Raw genomic sequence first — 21,527 nt, forward strand, 5'->3', positions numbered from 1 at the left:
TTTTTAAAATTAATAGTGCAATATGGACCTCACTTTAGGGGTGACTCGTAACAGGACATCAGCATAAAATTGGGAGATGCAGGGGCATCATAAGGAATTTAGGGGCCGGGGTGGGGGGTAGGGAGGCAAATGTATTTTGGGGGCCCCAGTTCACAACAGCTTTGAATTTATGATCCAATTTCAGCTTTTTCATGCCCTCTTTGGCCAGGTCACTAACAGTGCACAGGCACACTCATGCAAACTTTAAATGTGTTTACATCTACTATTCAGGGATAGTGACTTGTGTTGTCAATATTGTAACACAGCAGCAGTTCACTAATATTACTGCAAATAATCTCTGTGACGCCCTCAAATTTCTCATATGTGAGGTCCTGTTTTGAACTAAAAGAAACTTTTTTATGGATGTTGCATGAAACATAAACACAAAATGTATCTGCAAAATGTCTGTAATAGACTCTCACACATCACCCACATTAAAATTAAATTCCAGGAAAACTGTATTTTAGCAGCCTTGTTTAAGAATTATTCAAGGTCATTAGGGCAAGACCCTCTCCAGAGCAGAGCTGTCTCTGTCAGGGGGCCAAGTTAAAGGCTGGGGCCCTGGGCCCACTTTGCCCATGCCTTAAAACGTATCTGGGTAGATGTCCTGTCTACCCATCCCAAGTGTCTCCCTCTTCATTTAGTATATCTGGAAGTCCCAAAAGGAACATCTGCTCGGATGGACATCTGCCAGAATGGCAACCTTCCTAACATCTTGTCAGCCATTTACTACCTGTCCTGATAGAAAAATACAAAAATGTGTCCTGTACACAGAGAGACAATACTGGTTTGTCAGAGGCATTTGTTTTTCATTTTCCAAATTGGTGCTACCATACAGGTGGGAGACATGTTGGGAAAAATATACCCCACATTCCTAGAGGCAATCTCAAAATTCAGCACGGTGGTCACATCAATGCCAGCAGAGGTGGTTGCTGCCTCTAAACCTATGTCAGCTGGCCTGCCAGAGTCTACATAACCCTCTGTGTATCTTTTTGGGGGAAAACAGAACCTCAGTAGACGTTTCCAGCTACCCTTTCTAAATATGGAAGTTTTGTTTTCCTAACTGTATACTGAATTAAGAAAACAAAAAAATTATGTCTCAGACACAGGTATCTGAAAGGATGATGAAGTCATTACCATCACCAATAAACATGCATATAAAATCCAGACCAGAATGAGGTCCTCAAAAGTCTAATCTAAATGCCACAGGTTTGATGGACAGCCCCCCATCTGTCAGGCAACTCTTCACCAAACCTTCTTTATGTGGGAGTTTGTGAAAAACAAAAAAAACAATGACCCCTGCACCCTTGGAAGTTTCTCCCAGGGTGCAAGGGTCATAATTTTGTTCTGTCCATGACTGTAAGCTTTTCCCCGAGGACATTGTCTCTAAATCGGATGTGTTTTCTGATGTCCTTAGTCCTATGTCCCCTACCTTATTGGATTATGTGAGTAAGCTTTCTGACGGTGTAACCAGCAGGGGCACTGGTGTCTGAAAAGGTGGCAGTCTGCCCAACTAAAAGTTTAACAGGCAGGTCGAGGGTATGCCATACTGGGTACTCATTCATGTGAATCAGTCTCCATGTCTCCTAGTAGGTAAAGCTACTGTGTGAAAAGTTCTGTAGTCGCCTTTGATCTCAGTCTTAGACATTGACATTGTGATGTCAGTTTATTTGGTTAATGAGAGTAGAAGGTATCTTAGTGGTCATTGAGTGGGAAGAGAAGGATTCTGCAGAAAATCAATTCACCCTGGAAAAAATCAATGAATCTCCTTTTGTATTAATTCCAATAACTGCAAAGAATATGTGCACTTATAGATGGTTCGGTTTGCACTGTGTGCTAGACTACGTGCTACAAAAAAAGTAAATTCATTCAAGCACAGGTAAGGGCAAACGTATGTATCACTGACACCGCTTATTGGATGCGGTCACATTGGGCTGACACAAGGAGAGCTGCAGTTGCAGGCACTGGGTGAGGTCCTATGCAAGGATCAGATCTTACCCAATTGACTTTGATAAGACAAACCTATCAAAACTACATCCTACCAACAGACAAATTTACAAATTAAAGTGGCATGGATAAACATGCTGAAAAAGGTACCATGCAAATGTTAGGGCTACTAGGAGGAGCCCTTTTCAAAGATGGTTATCAATTTCTCTTTGGTATTGCAAGGAAAATTATATTTATAGGTCACATAGCCCATTTGTTCCCAATCATTGAGATACCATGCATCAGGTGAACAATTCATTCTGTAGAAATGAAGAGCATTTCAATTTCCGAGGTTTTTATCGCCCAATATTTCTCATAGCTGTTTTTCATTTTTCTTAACAGCGGGTAAAATCTACACAGGAAAAACCAGAATAATAAATGTGGTTTATAAAGAAGGGTATGAAAATTCATTGAGTGAAGCATTCAAAGATTTTGAAAAAAACTTCCAGGATGAGGTAAGTACTCAGATATAAAAAATGTTTTACTTTGACTTCTCCAAATTTTGAAAAGTTAATGGCTATCATAATATCCGCTACTGTGGGCATTCTTTCCAGGTGGTCCTCAGGCAAAACCAGACTGTGCGTTGGATGAAATTAGGAATTTGTATTTTTTGGAGCATAGCAGAAGAGTAAATCCCAAAAAGGCACTTACTTTAATCGGGTTTAACCTTGTATGCTGCACTGTTTGGCTGCGCATAAGCCTTTTCCTAAATTGAAATTGAAATCAGTATCAGGGTTTGGTAAAATATCCATATACTGTCTGTGATAAAATCCCCAAATGGAAACAATCCGAGATTTGAAAAGCATGTTTTCTACTCCTTGGCTCCACATCTATGGAGCACTCTTTCTTCAGATATGAGCCTAGCTCCTACTCCCCATTCATTCAGGAACCAGCATCAACCCCCTCATGCTCTTTCTGCTCACAAAATATGAGTGATTGATCACACGCAGCTTTATTGCATGTTCCACCTACTGTAAATATTCTCTCTTTGCCATTATTTATAAAAAATACTTTAAATAAATACAATAAAATAAATGAATGCAGAAAGAAAGAAAATATAATCCAGACAATGTGTATTAACATCAAGATTTGAATTAAATATACACATAAAATATCCTATATAGCCTCTAATATATACACACGATAATGCATGAAATGAATACATGAAAGCCTATCTAGGTAGGAGGTACTACTTTTATCATCATAGAAGAGTGCAATTTATTTTGTTTTGGTTAAAACCACGCAAGATGGTAAACAAAACATTTATACTATGCAATGGAACTACAACATTAAATGATAAATAAATAATCAATCAAATACAGTCAGAATTAAAACATACACAATAACCACTAATAGAAAACTAACGTGGTTAAAAAATGTAAAATTCTATGATGATTGCTATAATATAAAAGGTTACTGGTTGAGGTGGGTGAAACCCTACTCAAAAAGAAACTGCAATCCTTTATCAGGGTGAAGTCATAAGCAAACCCCAAATTAACGTGTGCTAAGCGCTGTGGTAGCTTGCCACAGAGCAGTCAGGCTTAACCTAGAGGCAATGTTTGAAATATTTATGCAGCACCACAAACTGTAATAAAGTGAGTAAGACCAAAACAAAACACATCCAATGAGTAAAACCGGAAATATGCAATTTTAAAGATTTTAGTGAAAATATCGCCACAAAGCACAAATCGCCTGTGATTATCTGGTTGTGCTGGGCCAGGGCAAAATCACAATTTCAGATCTGCCGTGATGGAGCAAAGACCAGCTACAGTAACCCAGTTAGGCCTGCGGAACACAGTATCTTAATCCTGGTTCCATAGAGGGATGGGGGGTCCTGTGCTGATAATGCGTCATACAGCAGAGACAATGCATGGTACGGCAGTAAGATGTGCCATGCAGTGGTGGTTCTGAGAAGCTGAGATGTGCAATGTGATGACCTGGTGTGGAGGTGCGTCACTCTACGGTGGTTCTGAGTGCTTGATTGAGCGAGGCACTGACCTTATGTGAAGATGGGTTGGCTTCAATGGGCTGTGATGGTGATGTGAAGACCTTGCTTCGGGGTAGTCTGCACAGCAGAAATGATGCATCAGTTCTGAGGATGGATGATGCTCAATGCATCAAGCAGCAAAGGTGATGAGCTGGTTCTGCAGGATATGCACCGTGCCACGGAGGGGATGCATTGGTTCTGCTGAAGCCGCGGATGGGCTGGCAGGCCCACTTCTAAGGGTCCAGGACTGAGCTGGCACTACTTGGGATGGCAGGACTCACAGATAGCGGAGTCCAGGTGCTGAGTTCAAGGTTGTTGGAAGCCTGTTGTGGCCCTGAGGCGTCTGATCAGGAGGCCAGACACCCAGCCCTGGAGACACTCTGGGGTCCTGGGTTAAGATATGCAGGTCCAGTCCTTCTCACCCAGACAAGAGGGCAGCAGGGCAGCAGGCCAGCACAGTTGGGCAGCAGTTCTTTAGAGCAGCAGCCCAGCAGAGTGGTAGTCCTTTAGGCAGCACATAAGTCCTTCTTTCTGGCATAGTCCACAGGTCCAGAAGTGTACTAACGAGTTGGGGTCTGAGGTCCAACATTTATACCTGGTATCCACTTTGAAGCAGAGGAGGCTTCTAGAGGTTTCCATTCCCCCCCCACCATCCCCCAGGGATGTCAGGCACCCCCTTTCTCCCTGTCCTGGCCCCAGCTTATTTGGGGGTCACAAAAACCTACTGACAAACCTTTGTGAGAGTGCTCAGTCTGATCCTTTGTGATGTGTAGGTGTGGTAGGTAACATCTCCTCCCCCCTTGTTAACTCAGAGTGGCCCATCCTGCCAAAAGCTATCTTCCCCTTGTTTCACTGGCTGGGACCAAAACACAAAGACAAACTGCCAGTTACACCTAGTCACGTGACCCAGGATCAGGCTGCAGGAACCAAACAGTTAAGACAAGAAAATGCCCACTCTCTAAAAGTGGCATTTTCAGCATTGTGATAAGAATTTTTGACTTTACCATTAAAGAGGGCCTTTGATTACAATCCTTTAGCCACCAAACTCAAGCTGTCTACCTGCTCCTAATTGGAAGGTATAGCTTATTAAATATAAAAAGGTAACTCTAATGTTATTCTATGGATAAATAGGCCTTGCAGTAGTGAAAAAGGAATTTAAGAGTTTTCACTACCAGGACATGCAAAACTTAAACAAACATGTCCTACTTTTTAAATACACTGCACCCTGCCTTGTGGGCTGCTCAGGGCCTGTCCTAGGGGTGATTTATATGTATTAAAACGGAAGGTCTGGGCCTGGCAAAATATTTTTTTTGCCAGGTGGAAATGGCAGTTCAAAAGTGCACAAAGGCTACAATGGCAGGCGTGAAGCATTTTTAAAGAGCGACTTAAGTGGGTGGCACAAGCAGTGCTGCAGGCCCCCTAGTAGCAATCAATTTACAGGCACTGGGCAAAGGTAGCACTTTAGCACTGGCTAGCAGTGGTCAAGTATGCAGAGTCCTAAAGCCAGCAAAAACAAAGTCAGCAAAACAGGAGGCTTGAAGGTAAAACATTTAGGGGCGAACCACACCAAGAATGCCAGGTCTAGCAATCGCTAATCATCGGTGGAGCATATTATAAACTGCAACGCATCACCTTCATTACTTATCCAGGTTCTTAGGAAAATATTTCTCAAAAAATGCAGCTTCACTTGTTTCATATGTGGATAAACAAAAACAGCATGTTATAGATCTTGCTTAAAAAAGAATAATGGGGCATTTTGGGTCATAATCTTACTTTCTGTACCATTTTGCAAGATTAACATGTAATGGTAACCTGGTGAATATTCCATCCAAAGAGTGATGAGGCTGCAGACCCCAGAGTGGATTTCGGCCTTATTTCGAGTTTGGAAGACATGCTGCTCTATCAAAACGCGGCAGATATCCTGTCCTCCTTATTATTTATTTACTTTCAGTCTTACATAGTGCAAACCAGACCCCAAGGGGTATCAAAGCGCTTTACAGAGCTTAACTGATCAGTGCATAAACAGAGTTGCAATGGAGTATTGCTAACAATATGTGAATACAGACCAAAATTAATTAAGAGGCATGCATTAAAAGTAAGCAGGTTAATTTTACAAGTGCTGTAGGCAATAATGCACTTGTATTATGATGGAAGGGATATCCATCATGTTTGTGACAGAATATGTTTCTCCACTGAACTCTAAATAAGGGCCATAGTCTTTAACATTGTGTGGGAGCTGGACCTAATTGTAAGGTATGGAGATGCCTGCTCTGTCTTCAAGATACACGTGAGCACCTTCTTAAAAAAAGAGGAGTGCAACGCATGTTGAATAGTTCAGGGTTATAATGCAAAGATTACATAGTGGCATAGTTCAGGTTGCACAGTAGTATTGGTTACATAGCAGAAGTGCTTAATTTGTAAATAAAAACGTGCCGTGCCCAAAGCCCTCCTCTTAAACACGCAGCTGCTGCAATTAAATGTGCGAGCACAGAATCCTGAGGAAGTGTAATCCTGAAGCCATCTCAGGTCTCTTCAATCCATTTACAGCCACTCCCAGCCCCTTCAGCTCACTCTTGCAGCTTTCTGCTTTCTCCCTTTGTTACGCGTTTTCGTTTTTCCCTTCCTCCGTCTTCCCCATATGTGTCTTTTGCTCAAAGTAAATGCTTGAGGCAGAAGAACAAGCGCTGGCCTCATAAATAAGTACTGGTGCTCAGAACCGGAAACAACAAGCACAAATTAAGCACTGCATAGCAGGATGCTAGTAGGCTTCTTGATTTGTTGCAGAAGATAGATTTTATACACTTTCTGTAACTGAAGAAAGGAGCACTAAACAGAGTCCTACTTTTGTTAATAGACTTTTAAAGCGCTCTATTACCTATACAGATGTCCTGATACCCTGGTGCTCAAAATAAGGGAGGGATAGAACTGTAAGAGATAGAAGTTTGAGAATTATTTTGTATGTAGCCAGGTTTTTAAAGGATCCTGCAAAGACAACATTGTGGATTTTCTGCAAAGTCACCAGTAGCGCATTCCACAATTTAGCGGCTGAGCCAGCGAAAGGACTATCCTATAGTAGCACCCGATTAAACCTCTCAACCACCACCAAGGATGCATTGGTGGTTCTACAAGTGCTGCAAGAGGCAATGGCGGTGAGAAGGGGTGCTGCATTGTAGAATGCCCCGTGGACATAACACAAGGATCGAAAGTTAATCTTTTCAGCCATTAGTAACAAGTGAAGTAAGAACAGCGCTGCTGATGCAGAGGCAATAAAGGCACACCAAGGATGAGATTGGCAGATGTATTTTGAATACATTAGAGCTTTCTCAGCAAACCAATAGGGGAACACTTTTTACATGTTATTGTAATTTGAATAGCATTTTCTATCATTGCATTCTCAATCTGGGAGTCCTTTCATTCGGACCTGGGAGTACAATCAATTGTTTGAGTGTGCTGTTTTGTAGGGTGTGGTTGTGTGAAGGCAGGCGCGGCCCGTCCTTTAGGGCGGAGGGGCCACACCCCCCCACCTTTTGCCCCTCATGAAGAGTGTCTGTCAGGCTGAACAAAGGTCAGGTCAAGCAGCCAGGTGCAGATATGCGAGATTTGCGCAGACTCCTGGCTGCCTGAGCTGAACTTTGCTGGGCTGAAGAGGTCACAGCTCCTGTGGGTGTGACCTCCTCAGCTCAGCAAAGGTGCCTCGAGGCCTTCCCAGGGTGACGAGGGAAGTGTCACCCATTGACTTTGACCTGGGAGCTTCAGGTTTCAGCCCTGAAGCACCCAGAGCGAGTGTCAATCAGTGACACCTCGTCACAGAGAGGGGTGGGGTCAGCAGTCTCACTGACCCCATCCCACTTTGTGACGAGGCTGGGACTGCTGCCTTCCCTCACTGGCTGACCTAAGTTAAGCCAGTGAGGGAAGGCAGCAGTCCCAACCCTCCTGGGACCGAAGCTGAAGGTAAGTGTGTGTGTGTGTGATCTTCTTAAATGAATGTTTGGTGCGTGCGTGCATGTTTGAATGTTGATGAGTGTTAATGGATATGCGTGTGTGTGAAAGAATGAGTGCAAGTGTGCTGCCCGCCCCCCTCCCTCCTAAAACTGCCAGCCGCCACTGTATGAAAGTAGTTGAATTTGTTTAGTATTTAAATTAATAGTAGTCTGAATGGGTTAGTTTGAAAAAAGGTGTCTGATGTTGGAAGTAGTGGTATAGAGACTGTTCTGTTTTTCTTTGGTTTGGGTGGTTGGGTGTTTGCTGGACTTCTTCCAAGACAGATTAAAGGAATCACAATCTAGGTTGGTAATTCAGGTAGGTTGAGGTTGTGTGCATTCAGTATGTGGTATGTTTGTGCACTTTTTATTGGAGAGGCTCTATCTCTATGTTGCTGTGGTGCATGAAAGAGATGTCGCTATTGTGCACAAAATGATACAAGAGATATAGCTCTTGCATGTGCTGACTGAGACGCCCACTTGTTGGTTTGTCTCGAATGGTGGTCTGTGATGATAACGTTGATTGGTGAATGATGTCAGCTACCTCATAAAACCCAAATTATGGGATATTGAAAACATGATGTATTCTTTTGGACAGGACTGTTTGGATTGTACTGATTGTGAGAATGTCTGGTGTGTCTTGGGTTTGAGTGATCTATATGTCCTACAAGCTGGCTATTCTCTAAAACAGAACCACTGAAAACCCTCTGAAACATTAGTAGTCTATCATGTAGGTGTAAAGCAATGTAGATGTGGCAGGCACATTTGCTTTTTTATAATCATTACTACCTGGCTGGAAGAGGTAAAGCAATCAACAGAGCATGACTTAGAAGTGGCATTTCATTGTCCAGTACCAGGATTGAGAGGTATGTGTTTTATTTACTTAGTCATGCTGGAGGCAGGTGTTTCATTTGGGAGAAAGGTATAAGGCGAGACACTGCAAGCTTTATTGCTACAGATGCATAGATCCAACAATGGTTATTTGGTCAGAGTTAAAATATTAATACGTTTTCAGTACATAAGTAGCCTTGTAATGAATGTCCCCCTTTTGAGCTCGGCGCACTCAAAGCAAAGAACCCCGACTAATGGAACAAACAAAGCTGGCAGAGGTGCCCCAGTCCCAGGGCTTCCAGAAGTGTAGCTGTTCTGTACATCTTTGTTTCAAACTTACAATCTGACACAACATTTTTATTGGATTCACTTCTAAAGTGCTCATTTAGCATTCATTTGGCCATTCATAGTAATGCCATGATTTCGCCAACTGGGAAACGACAAGTAATACACTAAGTTTTGCTTATCAATCAGGATTCATAAAGCAGTGCTGTGCTTGCAGGTCCCGGAGACTTATTCGAACATCCATGTCTTAAACGTCATTCGGAATTCTGGAAGTGAGGTGCATGGGGAGGCTATTCCAGGTTTTTGCTGCGATGTGAGAGAAGGAGTGTCCTACACATCTGCTTTGGTAGATTCGGGGAGTATGGGCAAGTGAAAGGGAGGCAAAATGTAGTCTTCTCGACGGTTAGTGGAAGTTCAGGCAGTGGTTAATTTACGCAGGTTCTTGGTTGTGTAGAGCCTTGTGTGTGGGTCAGCAGCTTGAATTGGCATCTCTTCTGTACGGGGAGCCAGTGGAGTTGCCTGAGGTGGGGTGTGATGTGGGCTTGTCAGGGAAGGCATAAGATGAGTTTGGCTGCGGCGTTCTGTATGGTTGGAAGTCTCTGTAGGAGGTGTGCAGCAATTCCTACGTTGAGGATGTTGCTGTAGTCCAGTTGGCTGGTGATGAGGGACTGTGTCACTGTGTGTCTCGTGTGTAGGGGTAGCTACTTGAAGATCTTATGTAGCACATGCAAAGTGAGGAAGCAGGCGAGGAGTCAGTGTTGATCTGTACTTTCATGGTGCGCTCGTTGTCATTTTTCAATGATGATTGTGAGGTTTCTGGTATGATTGGAGGGAGTGGGTGCCGGTCCTAGGTCTGATAGCCACCAGGAGTTGTTCTATGTGTTGCTGCTATTACCAAAGATCAGTACTTCCATCTTGTTCCGTCTTGTCTGTGTTCAGCTGCAGGCAGTTGTTCTTCAACCAGTCAGCGATGCTTGTCATGCATCTATGGAAGTTGGCTCTGATGCTGGAGGGGGTCGTTGGTGAGTGAGAGGATGAGTTGGGTGTCGTCTCTGTAGGAAATTATGTTGAGATTGTGGGATCTGACGATGTTGGCCAGAGGGGTCATATATGCGTTGAAGAGCATGGGGCTGAAGGAAAAGCCCTGGGGGACCCCACTGGTGATCTCCTTGGTGAAAGGTGGGAGGTGGATCCTCCAGGTTCTTCCGGTGAGGAAGGAGGTGATCCATCTGAGCATGTCCCCTTGGATGCCAATGTGGTGGAGCCTTTCAATTAGCATGTGGTGGGGTGCAGTGTCTAAGGCTGCCGAGAGGTCAAGGAGCATCAACACTGCTGTTTTGTCCTCGGTCAAAAAGGGTTCGGATGTCGGCAGTGGCTGCGATCAGGGCTGTTTCGGTGCTCTGATTTCTGCGGAAGCTGGATTGGAAGGTGTTGACTAGCTGGTTCTGCACCAGGTATGTTATGAGTTGCTTGTTGATGATCTTTTCCTGTAACTTTGCTGGGAATGGGAGCAGGGATATTGGCCAGTAGTTTTTGGGTTCGCTGGGGTTGGCAGAGGGTTTTTTGAGTAGTGGTCTCACTTCAGGGTTTTTCTAGGCATCAGGAAATGTTGTGGTGGTGACACAGGTGTTGAGCAGGGTGGTGAGTTCCTGGCCGATTCTTTGGTTTCCAAGGTTGAAGAAGTGGCACAGGCATTGGTGTGTCGAAGATCCTGAGTGGATGGATTTCATAGTGGAGATGATGTCCTGCGTGGATATTCCAGGTGGTCAGTGTGTGGTTCGTGCCAGCTATGGTGGTGGCATATCTGTCGAGAAAGTCCATAGGTGAGGGTCGGGTTCAAAGTTTCTGTAAATGGTTGTGATCTTGTCATGGAAGAAGTGGGCCAGGTTGTTGCACAGCACCTGTGAGGGTGAGATGTTGTTTTTGCTGGCAGCCGGGTTGGAGAATTCTTTAATGATGTTGAAAATTTCCTTGGTTTTATTGGTGCTGGTTTCAACGCATGCAGCAAGGCCTGTCTTCTTTGTTGCCCTCAGCAGGCAGTGGTAAAGGTTGAGGGAGGTCTTGAAGGCTGCTCTATCGGAGGTGTCCTTGCGGGTTCTCCATCTACTCTCCAGCTGTTTGCTGTCTTGTTTTGATGTTCTGAGTGCTTGGGTGACCAGCTGGCCTTTTTGGAGGATGATGCTCTTGATGAAGATGAAACTGTCAGCGCAATTGGTGACCCAGGCATTGAAGTTTTTTGCTTCCTGTTCGAGGTTGGTAGCGGTAGGTTGGATGGTTTGTCTATGTATCCGAGACGATGGCTATAATACACCAAAATGCATGACATATGTTCACTATTTGTAGTTTTACCTGAATGGTTTGTTCTTAGCTGATGACCGGATGGAAAATATATTTTGGAAAAGTTTAATTTATGCTGTCATGACTGAGTGTTCTCCAGTCCTTAGTCCTTATTTGTTTATTCTAATGAATGATCCTGACCTGAAAGCAAAGACATTACAGATTGCCGATACTTGAAATTGACAGATAGTAAGAAAACATGGGTACAATGTATGAGTTTATGACCTAGTGGAAAGCCCAGTAGAACAATTTCACATGACTTTGACTGCAATTCTGTTGGTGGTGTAAGAATCTTTGGATATCTGCTGAACCTTGATGGGGAAATTGTAAATTTATTTCACTTGAATCTTTGAGCTGACTACTGGTGTCTCTTTATTCCAGTTGGTAATACTCTTACTAGCAGAATTCCTTTTGCCTTTTCTACTAAACCTCTATAGTTTTATGTTTTAGAAACTCTGATACTCCATCTAGACCCAGTAGAAAACATCTTTAACTTGTTGAAAGTGTAGCTCAATGGCTGATATCATGTGTCATTTCATTGAGACAACCCCTTACAGACCATTCTGTGAAAGAGATCCATCACAGAAACTAACATATACAATTTAATCTCAGGAATAGGAGGAGCAAATTTATAGTGTCAGCAACCAGCTATTGTTTCTTCCTAGCTATTATTGTGAACAGTAGTTTGCACTTATACCCGGAGGGTGGGAGGGGCACTAAAGTTGAGTATGCACTAATTAAGGTATAATTTTCAGGATATCTTATCTAGATATATGTAGAGAAATTGTACCTGAATTAAATGATTTTACATAATTGCTTTTTATCCTGAAAATCTGGCATGATTCATACATGCTTAGCCTTCAGTGAACACTGCTGACTTAGACGATTCAAGCACTCCATTGTTTAGATGTTTTTAGTAGTGACCAGGAACTCTGACTTAGATCTCTGGTGATAACTACCATGCTTTCTTTTTAGGAGTCCAAATAGCCTCCTGGACAAACATAATGCAGTAGAACCTAGAACAATACTTAAATAATTCCCTTCCCTTGAGCAAAGTCACTGATGAATCTTTTTCAAAAGTATCCCCCTAAAAATATGGAAAAGGAATCTGATATTAAGGTGTTTCCTAAAATAGATTGTGTGGTTGTGGACCTTCTTTCCTGATGAGCTAAGACGGACAGAGCAGCAAATCCTATTGAGAGAGTTGCTGACGACACGTATTCTGAAGCAGATACTTTGAGTTGAGTAACTGCTTATAGCACTAGGTTAGTTTTTCAGACTTTTAGCACTACAGAAATATTACATTAATGATGTTAATGACACTTTGTTATAGATTTTAAATTTTTTAAATATTTTTAGACTCAGAAGTCAGTAGTTCTGTAACTATTCATTCTGAGTAGGCTGGTTATAACAACAGAATGGGAACGACTCATGTAGGCAACAGCAAGCCCAACCCCTCCAACTTATTTTCTATCTTTCGTTACAGCTGAAGAAGCTGCTTCCTTCAAACATTGGAACATTACTGGGCAACGGAATGATGCGCATTGAATTGATCAGCCTCAAGCGTGGCAGCGTGGTGGTCGACTTCAACATTGTGATGAGCACAGAGCAAAATGTGACCCTGGCGGAACTTTCCAAAGAGTATACTGGGGCCCTGAACAGAAGCACAGTTTTACAAGTAGATCTGAAGGACACTTTCATAGATGGTAAGGCATTATCATGGCAGCCACTAAGGAAAAATAATAAATAGTACCATATATAAGGTTTTTTCTTCCATATCCAAATATAGCATGGTTGCCACTCTGTGTCTTTATGTCCTTTTTAAAATTAATCTTCGTAGTCTGGGATTGTAGAAAACATCAGTGAAACATGCCAGGCTTAAGTATCCTTCAGGAACCTGCAGGAATAGGCCAGGCCCCAGACACACACCAGGGGGTTGGAGACTGTATTGTGTGAGGGCAGGCACAGCCCTTTCAGGTGTAAGTGACCACACCTCCCCTCCCTCCTAGCACAGATGGTTCATCAGGAAGTGCAGACTACACCCTAGCTCCCTTTGTGTCACTGTCTAGCGAGAGGTGCAAACAGCACAATTGTCAAACTGACCCAGACAGAGAATCCACAAACAGGCAGAGTCACAGAAATGGTTTAGGCAAGAAAATGCCCACTTTCTAAAAGTGGCATTTTTAAACACACAATCTTAAAACCAACTTTACTAAAATATGTATTTCAAAATTGTGAACTCAGAGACCCCAAACTCCAAATGTCTATCTGCTCCAAAAGGGAATCTCTGCTTTAATTATTTTTAAAGGCAGCCCCCATGTTAACCTATGAGAGAGATAGGCCTTGCAACAGTGAAAACCGAATTTGGCAGTATTTTACTGTCAGGACATATAAAACACCTTAGTATATGTCCTACCTTGAACATACACCGCACCCTGTCCATGGGGCTACTGAAGGCCTACCTTAGGGGTGTCTTCCATGTAAGAAAAGGGACAGTTTTGGCCTGGCAAGTGGGTACACTCGCCAAGTCGAATTGGAGGTTAACATCTGCACACACAGACACTGCAGTGCCCATCTGAGCCATGTGTACAGAGCCAGTAATATGGGTGGTACAAGCAGTGCTGCAGACCGACTAGTAGCATTTGATCTATAGGGCCTGGGCACCTCTAATGCACTGTACTAGGGACTCACCAGTAAATCAATGTGCCAATCATGGAAAGCCAATTACATACACATTTTGCACAGGAGCACTTGCACTTTAGCACTGGATAGCAGTGGTAAAGTGCCCAGAGTAACAAAAACAGCAAAAACAGAGTGCAGCACACATCAACAACCTGGGAAACAGAGGCAAAAAGTTAGGGGAAACCACACCAAGGATGAAAAGTCTAACAGGGACTCCGGAATTCAGAGATGTGCAAAAAACCACTGCTTCTCAACACCTCAACTTGTGCCCATTTTGGAAAATACAAAGGTTTCCTTGATACCTATTTTGCACTCTTAATATTTCACCAAATGATTTGCTGTATACTCGGTATACAATGAAAACCCATTGCAAGGTGCACCTCCTTTATTGGCTCCGGATACCTAGTCGTCTTAATGAACCTACAAGCCTTATGTCTCCCCGCAACCAGAAGAGTCCAGCAGACGTAACAGTATATTGCTTTTGAAAATCTGACATCACAGGAAAAAGTTACAGTGTAAAATGTGGAGAGAAATGACTGTTTTACACCTCAATTTCAATCTTTTTTTATTTCAGCTGTTAGTTTCTTTTGGAAAACCTTGTAGGATCTACACAAATGACCCCTTGCTGAATTTAGTATTTCATCTACTTTTCATGTTTAGATTTCTGGGATCCAGTATTGGTTTCACAACCATTTCTGTCACTAACTAGAAGGAGGCTAAAAGCAGAAAAAATAGTAAATTTGGGGTATGTCCCAGTAAAATGCTGCAATTGAGTTGAAAAATTTGGTTTTCTGATTCAAGTCTTCATGTTCCTGAAAGCTGAGAAGATGGTGATTTTAGCACTGCAAACCCTTTGGTGATGCCATTTTCAGCGGAAAACAACACAAGACGACTTCTGCAGCCCTTTTTTCCCTTTTTTTTAAACTAAATTATTGCTGTATTTTGGATAATTTCTTGGTCTTTTACAGGGGAACCAACAACCTCTGGGTACCTCTAGAATCCCTAGGATATTGGAAAAGAAGGACGCAAATTTGTCATGGGTAGCTTATGTGGAAAAAAAGTTATGAGGGCCTAAGCACCAACTGCCCAAAATAGCCAAAAAAGGCCTGGCAACTGAGGGAGAAAAGGCCTGGCAGCGAAAGGGTTAAAGATGTTTGGCAGAGAAATGTTGTGTTTATGTTTCATGCAACATCTATAAAAAAAGGTTCTTTTGGATCAAAACAGGACCTTACATATGAGAAAGGGGAGGGTGTCACTGAGAATATTTGCCCTAATATTAGTTAGTTGTTGCTATGTTACAATATTGAAAACACATCAATTATCCCTAAATATTAGATGTGAACATATTTAGTCGTCGCAAAAGTGCGCTTGTGATCTGCCAAAGAGGGCATGAAAGAGCTGAAACTGGATCATAAATCCAAAGCTGTTCCGGACAGGGACCCCCGAACTACGGGCCCGGGCCCCAAAAATCCTTAAGGTGTCCTTGGCCGCATTAAGGGCACAATGTCCTGTTTTTCTCCTTTCAGTTGGAGATGAAACTCAGGAACAGTCTATATTTTGGTGCTGTTGGGTTTTCATCCAGGAATCAATCAGAACTGACCAAAAGCAAGTTATCATAGGGAATGTATGCAGTAATTGTGTTCGATCAGTTGAGTTATTAGGTCAAAACTTTTGTTTATAAAGTAACATTTAGCATGCAAGATGACTGCAATACTCCCGTAGGAGTTTTGCGTAATTCGTGCAATTTCATATATGCAAATTGTTGGGTGTTATATCAGTGGGACATTTCATATTTCGTTTTGCTGCGGCGACTGGATTGAGCGCAAAGATGTCTCACAGGAGAAATGCACCCAAGCGACACATTTTATTCTTTAACCAGGCCCCTGACCAGTCTCTCAAGGGACTATTGAACACGAGGTATTCTCCCACCTTCAATTTTCATTAGGGATACCTGAAGTTGTTTTTCGAGTATTTTATGCATAATTTTCCATTTATTTCACATCATTTCGAGAAATAAGTGTATGGCATTGTGCACACCATGTATGTCTGCATGTATTTGGTATTTGTAAAGTGACAACCTAGATAAAAAGATAGATTAGCACTAGCAAAAGCAGACTAGACTTCGCTGTATGAGCAAAATGTTTTTGCTCAAGATATCTGCTGGAACTAAATCAGAGTATTGCCAAAAGACAGTGATTCATGTGCAACAGGTTTACCTGTTCTTCTCAGGCTTCATAGACTTGTTCCTTCCTCAGTTCTTTCCTTCCTTAGTTCCATGCTACTTAGCCCCATTCTTTAGTATCCCAGAAAAATGCACGGTAGCAGAGAATTACAGGAGTCGCGCATAGTAGGTAGGCAATTATTGCATGCCATCACTGATCCCAGTGTGATACTCGCTCTATCCAGAAGGATAGTTAGACCCAAATGTAATGATGGCCTTGCACCATCTAACGCTACATTAGCATACTTTTTCTGAAGCTAATGTTGCGTTAGATTGTCCAAAACGCCGCACCAAATCTACAAAGTGGCGCAATGCATGCATTGCGCCAATTTGCGACCCTTTGCGCCACATTATGTATTCGCCATGCATGATGTATGCAAATGGGGAGTTCTGGCACAAGGAGGCTGGCAAAATGGTACAATGAAATCTGGACAATTTCTTAGCGCCATTTTAGGCATCATTTTTAACGCCTGCTGAAAGCAGGCATTAAAAGAACGCATCCATTAGAATTAATGGGACTCCTTGCACTTTGCTCCACTAGCATCAGAATTGTTGACGAAAGTGGAGCAAAAAGCCACAATAGTGTCAAAAATGTTGATGCTCTTGTTCCTAATACCGCCATTGTGCTCTATATCATAAATACGGTGCACACATGGTGGCGTTAGAAGGGTGCAAGGAGGCACAAGAAAAGTGACGCTTCACAATGTGAAGCACCACTTGTCTTAAATCTGGGTCTTATTTCTTTGACTCATCCATGAAAAACCCACTCATACTGAATCTACTGGACTACCCTTCTAAGGAGTCCTGGGGCATCTTCCCCCTTTTAGGTGAGGCTCACCCGCCTGTCATTGACCTATGAAGCTTGATACTTCTAGCTAGAGAAAGGTCAGTGGGGATTCAGCAAGAGGTAACTGTGGTTTTAAATAGTGGGCATTAAAGATTTAAAAGTACAGTCTAATGGTAAAATTTACTCCACCAGGTTACTGCTGGGGCAAAATTAGCACAGGCAGAAAATCCCAATTACAGATAATAATACTAGCATCATTGCTGAACTCTGCCACCAAAAAATAAGATCAGCTCAGAGCTGGTCTTAAAATGAGTGGAGCATGTAATGAGTTGCCCTAGTGGAAACTAAGATTATCTGTGGACACCAGCCAATAATACATGAATTTAAAAGTGTGTTGTCACACAGTGTCCTACTCTTGTGTCCTTGAAACAAGGACCTTATATTTGACTGGTCTGTAAGTATTGCCCCAGTGTTTAAATTAGCTGCTAAATGCATGGAATGCGTGGTGCTTGTATTTTATAACACCAAGAACTATTTACTACTGCCGGTATCTACGTTCACTGTTATTTCCAAGCATTGACAGTAATACATACAATATCTCTAGGTGGTAATCCTGGCAACGTGTTAATCTCAGTGGTGCTGCAGTTTTATGTAATGGCAGTTCTGATGCTCTAGAAAAAAGCCTTGACTGGTGTCAATTTAAATTAACAAGTGTAGCACAAGTGAAACAAGACCAGATTCCCTTTAACCCATTGTTGACATCACAACTAGTGGCACCACACAACTTCTGTCGTAATGATATCACAAGAAGTACTAGCACATATCCTTTGACCATTAGGAAATAACCCTACATCATCCTATAAATAGCTTCATAATCTTCCAGATATGTACAAAATTAAGACGTAGAGGTGCTGGAACCGCATCAATTCCTAATGTACCCTTGATCTCATCTGTTATTGTGTCACAGAATGCGTGGCCAACAGTTCCCTGCTCGTTTATCCACTGCTGCTGAAGATTCAGTGGATGGTTCATCGGGAACCTTATGGTCTTGTGTGCATAAGGAATGGTACCTAGGGGTTCATAACTAGGGATGTTGATGGTTTTCCTTCTTAAAACCTCACATAAGTCTCAGAAATATTATGATTACCTTTTGTCCGCAGTCTGCAAAGTTTGATGCAAGTGGGTTTTCACATTAACTTTAGACTTTCACGTCCCTTTTAAATTGTTTCAAGAAAAAAAGTCTCCAACATCCAGCCACCTTCCAAGCCTGAAGGGAAATAGTTTTGAAGTTAACTTCAATCCCAGTTTCCAGTCCAGGCTTTTAGCACGGGGGGGGGCACTTGGGGCATTTGTTTTACACCTTCCCTTCCGCCTCTGTTTCACTTTCTCCATGCCCCAACAGTGCCAGTCATCTCTCCATAGCCCTATCTCACATTCATTCAATTTGTTTTCTAGTGCTACTCATACTAGTGCAGGGTGTCAGAGCACTTTACATCATCCCTAATGCAGAGGCAATGAATCATAAGTGTGTAAATCAGTCTATTGGAAATGTTACGTAAGGGACTACAAGGTGTAGGAATAAAGTCGTCCATACTAGTAGGCAGTATATTTTAAGAGTGTCTTGTCTGGAGAAGCACAAGCTGTAGATTTAAAACATACCACAGTGATTGGGGTTGGCTTTACTAATAAGAATCTAGTTTCAGCAACATAAGGATAATGAAAAACATTTTTAAAATATAGCGTTCCAACCCTATGCCTTGCTGTTTTCACGGAGTTCCTTAGTTCCTTGATGACCGTCCATAGGTCACTGTGCTATACAAGGATTGTAATTTATGAACTACAAGCATCAAAAGTATCTCTGTGACAAAACCATTAATCCACTCAGCTAGCCACATTAAAATACAATTTTGTGATCTGCATGGTACACCTTCTTTGCACCAGGCATATTAAACCTCTAAAATACTTTAAGATAATTAAGAACTTCCCATACACAAACAAGCTCTATCCTTCTCCACCATCAGAGTTAGCTTGATATTTTATATTGTTGCCTGAAAACTGTCTGACACAAAAGGAACTCTGAAAAAGCCCATACCAAGTTCCATGATACTCAAACATATAATTCCTTCCTTTCTGGACCACATTATGTATATTTACTATTTTTTTTCTAGTGACTAATAGCTGCCTGCCAGGACTGAATGACTGCTCTGAAAATGCTATTTGCACACCAGTGGGTGCAACGTATACCTGTGCGTGTAAACCTGGATTCAAGGACGCCAGTGTAGGACATCCAGGCCGGATCTGTGAAGGTAAGAAAAAGGCAACACAGTTGAGACAAAAATAAGTCCACAGTCGCCAGTGTGATGTTATTTTTTTTGACAAAATCTATACTGTCTCTAGTGAATGTCACAAATAGTTTGTCAACTTTAAAGGGTTCTTTCACTTTTCTCAAAGATGTTCACAGTACATGCACAAGTCTACCAGTGGATACGGCGCACAGCCATATACTAAACCAGAACTCCAAGCATACCAAAACAATACTTCTCCCAACGGAAAGCACACTTTGCTCTTTTATTGATTGCTTATTGTGGTATTTAGTACATTCTTGTAAATAACAACATCGTATTAGTGGAAAAAACATAAATGCAGAGGGTCAGTAAATATCTTCCTCTTTCTTCTCCAAGATAAAGTTCGTGAGAACAGGGGGAACATGATTCATTTCCTGAGCGGTAGAAGGCACTTAGGTGGGAAAGTTGTCAGCACATGAGTGATGGCAATCCAGCATCTGGCAGCCATTCAAAACACTACCTAAAGAGCTGAAAATATTGTCCGAGATGCAGCATCGCTGGGACTTCTCTTCTTGCATATTTTGAACTCAACGCCAATTTACAAAGGTAAATTTGGTCGTAAGCCTAAGTTTACTGCCAAAATTACTTTTCTAAGACCTACAAAGAAATTAACTAAGGGCTTCCTGGCAGGTGTAAGGCCACTTATGAGTGCAGAGATTTCCACCAGAACCACGGACTTCCCACACATATAAATCTCACTCAAGGGGGGCACATGGGTGTTTCGGAGATTCCAAGGTGTAGTAACCCTTTGTGAATTCCCAGAAGTATCTATGTTTGCCAGCATTCACAAACTCCTCTCATTGCTCTTTACAGCCTGGCAAATGTTGTGTTTTTACTTCAGCAAAGTGCTGGCAGAGATACCCCTTTCAAGCTGGGAAGGGAAAGGATTCCCACCCCTTCATACTTGGAGGGGGATTTCCTCCATGTGGCAAATTGTTTTTACCCTGGAGAAATTAATAAAAAAATATGCATTTGCTCAGTGTATCCAATTTCCTCTGTGTGGAGTTCTCCGTGATGCAGAACTCCATGTAGTGTTAATGGGAAATCCCATGGGATATCTCTTGACATCCCAGCAATCTGTAAAGGAACCTCAAAGTAGTAAATACACTCAGAGGTAGATGTAAATCTACAATTGTAGATGTACAATTTTTGTGCATAGGCAACTAATACCAAAATATTGTCTACAAAAATATAAAGTCATATGTATTAAAGTTTTTTGAAGGTTACAAAAAGCCCGAAGCACTGAATTGTGCTGTTTGTGGCCACAAAAAAAGCATTTTGTAATGTACAAAAGCCAAATTGTGATTATGTAATTTGCTACTGAATCGCAGTTTGGATTGCGAATATGTATGTGGAAGGGGAGATTGTAAGATGTCCCTTCCAAATAGCGATTTGAAATAGTATGCATTAATGTTTTGCAACTCATTTCTGGTCACAAAACACCAATATTTTACCACATCCTCAAATGAGAAGGGGTTCCCAATAAAATACTCTATTAAAATTCTTAGAACAAAGAGTTTTAGTTTCAATATGAAATTTGAAATTAAAATTTATAAATTCATAATAACTGCATTATTTATTTAAACATTAAAAACGGAATGGTTATAAACATTATTAATATACAGTCTGTTTCAAAGTATTTCACAAATGTAATAAACTTTTACATAATAATGTAAACATTTATAATAGAAAAAAGTAAATAATTATACAGTTAAAGATTGTAAATAATTTATAAAGGGGATCCCATTCACTTATCTACCTCAGGTTCAACTATCAGTGGGAAAGTGTATAAACTGAAGGAAGAGGTCTCTGTACTGTTAAATTCCACAAACATTGGGAAAAATGTATGCATTGGGTAGGTACAGTTGATAAAATGTATTATCCCAATTTCAGTTCGACCTACATTGGTGAAAGTGCAAAAATAAGAGCACAAGACTTATTACATAAAGCCAAATTGTGGTCAGTGTTTTCTTTTAGATGTTAAGAATACAGGTGCACTACTGCATGTATGAACTCAGTAGAACTCAGAAGCAGCTGGAAATTGGCT

General features: G+C 41.8%; 1 protein-coding gene across 1 annotated transcript in view; it reads left to right on the forward strand.

Moving 5' to 3' along the window:
- Nucleotides 1–21,527, forward strand: part of LOC138249608 (mucin-3B-like) — a 99,524-nt gene that overhangs the window by 66,299 nt on the left and 11,698 nt on the right. The window contains exons 5-7 of the mRNA XM_069203553.1: nucleotides 2,368–2,480; nucleotides 12,932–13,151; nucleotides 19,304–19,441. Coding sequence (XP_069059654.1) covers nucleotides 2,368–2,480; nucleotides 12,932–13,151; nucleotides 19,304–19,441 — 471 coding nt within the window. The remainder of the gene's footprint in view (nucleotides 1–2,367; nucleotides 2,481–12,931; nucleotides 13,152–19,303; nucleotides 19,442–21,527) is intronic.

The sequence above is a fragment of the Pleurodeles waltl genome, chromosome 8, assembly GCF_031143425.1.
Source record: "Pleurodeles waltl isolate 20211129_DDA chromosome 8, aPleWal1.hap1.20221129, whole genome shotgun sequence".
Classification (NCBI taxonomy): domain Eukaryota; kingdom Metazoa; phylum Chordata; class Amphibia; order Caudata; family Salamandridae; genus Pleurodeles; species Pleurodeles waltl.